The following is a 4219-nucleotide window of genomic DNA, read 5'->3' as shown; positions in this document are numbered from 1 at the left end:
TCCCCACACACCACAGCCCTTCCCCACACACCATAGCCCTTCCCCACACACCACCACAGCCATTCCCCACACACCACAGCCCTTCCCCACACACCACCACAGCCATTCCCCACACACCACCACAGCCAGCTCCTTACTTGACAGCCCCGACATCCTCAGCGTAGCGCTGCATCTCCTCCCGAGCTCTCTCCTCTCGAAGCTCTCGCTGCAACTCTTCAATCTTCTTCCTCTCCGCCTCATGTTTCTGCTCCGCCTTCCACACTTTCTCCACATTGCGAAGGGTCTGTGGGTGCCAGCTCTTCTTCAGGTTCTGTGTGAAGGAGGGAGGGAGGAAGGAATGCAGTGAGTTACAGTAAGTGGAAGGTGCTGAGTCTAACTAGCCGTGTTCCAATTTCACCTCGGATGCTGCAGAGGATAAGGATTTACTTCATCAGATAAACCAGGTTACAGACCACCACTGTGAGGAAGTCAAGGAAGGAACTTCCAACAGCTGGCCACTGCATCCACAGTCAAAGGCACAGACATACAAATGCACACACACCCATAGGCTAGTGCTCGCTTACAGCGCTCAGCCTGATTCCTTCACTTTTATACAGTTCAGGACCTTACCTAGAGAACGGTACTACCCACAGTGGGTGGGGTCTTCTCACATTGATTACTTAAGACAATCCCCAAGAGACATAACCACAAGCCAACCCAATAGAGACAATCTCTCCTTAAGGTTCTCTTTTCAGATGATTCTAGATTATTTTCCGTAGACAGTTAACGCTAACCACCATGGCTGGCCTCGCTCAGCCTTCCCATAGCCAGCACATGCAGTCATGTAAAGGCAAGAGGGCTGCCTGGACTGGCAGGCACGAGATTGCAGGCAATGTCGGCCGTTACAGTTTGAGGAGGGAACAGGTCTTTTCTGAGTTTCCTTCAAACAGTTTCAACCTTAGACTCCACTAGCCATGCCGAAAATGGGAGCTGATAAAAGCAAGGCAGGGGGAAAGGGCAAAGCGAAAGCTTTGAAAGGCAACACAATTCACTGGGACAGAGCACTCTTCTGCAAATATCCTCCTTTCTACTGAGTCCGTTGACTGTGCTGTGCCTATGCCTGCATCCTCACCACACACCTAGCCCTCTTTCAACTTTCCTTCCCAGGAATTTCCCCCTTGTTTCTCCCCCTTCACCCTCAATGAATGTTTCTCCTCTCTCTGCTTTGCTTCAGGCTGTAATCCTAGAAGTTTCCCCAAGGAGGCAGCATTCGAGGATGGGTGGAATACAGCTGGCAACGTGGGAAGCACTGTAAGCAGAAATGGCACTCCCAGCAGTGAGAACAGCACAGCGTGAATAATTCCCTGTGGCTGGAGGTGGAGGCAAGCTGATGGAGAAGAGGGTGTCAGATAAAGCCAGCTGAGAAGGGAGCAGATCAAATCCTTCACAGGCATGCGAAGGGACTGCACTCCACCCTGCTGGTGGCAGGAAGCAAGAACTGGCACGGTGCAGGCAAGACGCATGACTGGCTATCACGTGAAGAATGGATAGGAGAGGTATAAATTAATTATTACCAACCCTCCCCAACAGAGAGGTGCAAAATGGGAGACTAGTTAAGACTAAATGAGATAGAAATACACAAGGTGCCTTGCAAATGCACCTTGTAAATCAGGTGTAAAGTCAGGGCCTTGCTACTTAGCTCAGGCTACCTTCAAACTTGAGATCTTACTAACTCCACCTCCTAGGCACTAGAGCTAAAGGCATGGAATCTGCTTTCCGTCTTTACTCTTTACTGCCTTTCCTCCTTCATCAGGTTGTTTTATCCTTCCTTTCTTCCTAAATTCTTCCCATTGATCAGGACTGCCTTCACCACCTCCTCCTCCTCTTCCTCCTCCACCACTGACACACACGCCCTTACTTTGTCCTACAGAGGCTTTCCTTTCCATCTCAGGACACAAATGGCAATCAGTGTCTGGAGAAATTTGTAAATGTCACAACTGAGTAAGAGGGTAATGGCATCCTGCGGCTAGAAGCTGCCACATTTACAGGACAATCCACCACCACACACACAGCCAATGATCTAGATCAGCGCTTTCCTGGCACGAGTGACTAGTCTTGGTTGTAAACTTCAATTGAGGCATTGCTTCTATCAGTCTGGGCATGTCTGTGAGTGTATGTTCTTGATCACAAATGGATGGAGGAAGGCCCAGCCCACTGTGGGTGGTGCCATCCCTGGATAAGTGGGCCACCTGTGAAAAAAGGTAGCTGAGTAACACGAGAGAAGCAAGCCAGTGAGCAGGACCCCTCCATGGTCTCTGCTTCAGCTCCTGCCTCTGCGTTGCAGTGAGCTCCTTCCCTGCTTCCCTTAATGATGGGGTCTAACCTATAAGATGTAATAAGCCTTCTCCTTCAAAAGGTGCTTTTGATCTTGGTCTTTTTTTTTTTTTTTTAAGGTTTTTCGAGACAGGGTTTCTCTGTGTAGTCCTGGCTGTCCTGGAACTCGCTCTGTAGACCAGGCTGGCCTCAAACTCAGAAATCCACCTGCCTCTGCCTCCCAAGTGCTGGGATTAAAGTCGTGTGCCACCACCGCCCGGCTTGATCTTGGTCTTATTACAGAAGTAAACTAACGCACTGTCCATAATAAACAGTTACATGAAGAACATACTAACCTGGACCAACTTTGGTGGGGTCTCGGAACTTTATCAAATTAAGGACACCTGACAAACTCAGCTTAATGGACAGACACCTAAACGGATGTACTTACTGATTCGATCAGCTTCACTTTGAGAAGATCAATAGTGTCCTAATTTAGCTCTGTGCTTTGTGGATACTTCTGCCTCGTTTAAGGCATGAGTGCATGAGTTCCCCACAAACGAACTACAGGACTTAAGAGGAATTGCCACTTAGACTAAAAAAGCGTTACCGATACAGAAGAAGCTGCCTCGTCACTACACATCAAAGCAAAACACTGATGTAAGGAATGAAACAAAGATGGAAAAGACTTAAAATGGATTCGTCTAAATGGCACAGCTCAGGACTGGAGACGACCGGAGCCCACCCTTTGACAGTCCAGGTCCAGAATACAACTGTGAACTCGTAGTTTTAAAAGGGGGAGGAGGAGAGGCGGGGGTACTGTGTCCGAAGATAACACACACAAAATAAAGTCTACGTTCCCAAGATCTGCCTCCTTCCATACCATGGGTCCAATTGTCCCCTCCCTGACCTCAGACTTCCTAGCCCGGGGCTCCGTCCCCCAATCAGCAAATCCAGACACCAGCAGACATCACTCGCCGCACATCTTCCGGAGTCCCATCCCAGTCCCTCTGAGGGCTTCACCATCCGCTCCCTCTCCATGTTTATCATCCCCTTGAGCTGAAAACAAGACTTTATTACCAGGGTTACCCACTGCTATCCCCGACTTCCACCCCATCCCTGCCAGTTTCGGTCTCCGGTGCCAATGGGTCTCCGGCCTCAGTCGTTCCTGCCCAGGCCTCCAGCACTTACCAGGTCTCCGCCTCCCATGATCGTGGAGACAGTTCCTCAGTCTGTGAACCTGAAAGATTCAGCAAAGGTCGAGAGGAAACCTAGTGAAACAGTTCGGAGACCGCCTCACGGGATCTAATCCCTAAAGGAACCAGCTGCCCTTTTCCCCGCCCGCTCTAGATCGCACTTCCGGGAGTGGCGTCATATAACTGCGGCAGCGTCTCGGATCGATGACGTTTGGTACAAGCCGTATGTCTGGGTGAACCCATAGCTGAAAGTACTTTCTCTCCTCGTTCGGGGTTTGGGTGGTCTTTTTTTGGTTGCTTCACTTAAGCACCTCGCCCCAACTGTTGAAAAGCCACCGGTAGGGTTCTGTTGCCTTGGCAACGCATCAGGGCTCTGCTGTAGAAGCGTGACTCTGTAAGACGTCAGCATCTGCCAACTTAGGCCGCCTTCCCAGCACACCGCTGCACTAGAATTTCCAAACCAGCTTTCAAAACTGGACTTGCGACCAACTCCCTCATCCCCGGCATGTTTTACAGAAATAGATACCATCAAACAAAATCCCAAAAGCCAAATATCGTGCCGCACTCCCATCGTCTTCACACTTGGTAGATAGAAATTGGAAGATCAGAAGTTCAAGGCCAGCGTTGGCACAAAGTTTGAGGTCATTCTGATCTGGAAACCCCTGTTTTTTATTTTATTTTATTTTATTTTTTTCTTTTTTCTTTTTTTTTTTTTTTTTTTTTTTTTTTTT

The 4219-nt window shown here is 49.1% G+C and overlaps 1 protein-coding gene across 1 annotated transcript in view; it reads right to left on the bottom strand.

The window, feature by feature from the left end:
• Cwc25 (CWC25 spliceosome associated protein homolog) overlaps positions 1-3628 on the bottom strand; it is a 25563-nt gene extending 21935 nt beyond the window's left edge. The window contains exons 1-2 of the mRNA XM_028754988.1: positions 3484-3628; positions 138-310 (exon numbers count right to left, since the gene is read on the bottom strand). Of these exons, the coding sequence (XP_028610821.1) occupies positions 138-310; positions 3484-3501 (191 nt within the window). The 5' untranslated portion in view covers positions 3502-3628. The remainder of the gene's footprint in view (positions 1-137; positions 311-3483) is intronic.
• Positions 3629-4219: the final 591 nt, after the last annotated feature.

The sequence above is a fragment of the Grammomys surdaster genome, unplaced genomic scaffold (genome assembly GCF_004785775.1).
Source record: "Grammomys surdaster isolate TR1022 unplaced genomic scaffold, NIH_TR_1.0 126048, whole genome shotgun sequence".
NCBI classification, from domain to species: domain Eukaryota; kingdom Metazoa; phylum Chordata; class Mammalia; order Rodentia; family Muridae; genus Grammomys; species Grammomys surdaster.
The sequence above is the reverse complement of the archived record's forward strand: the minus strand, read 5'-3'. Positions and strand labels throughout refer to the sequence as shown.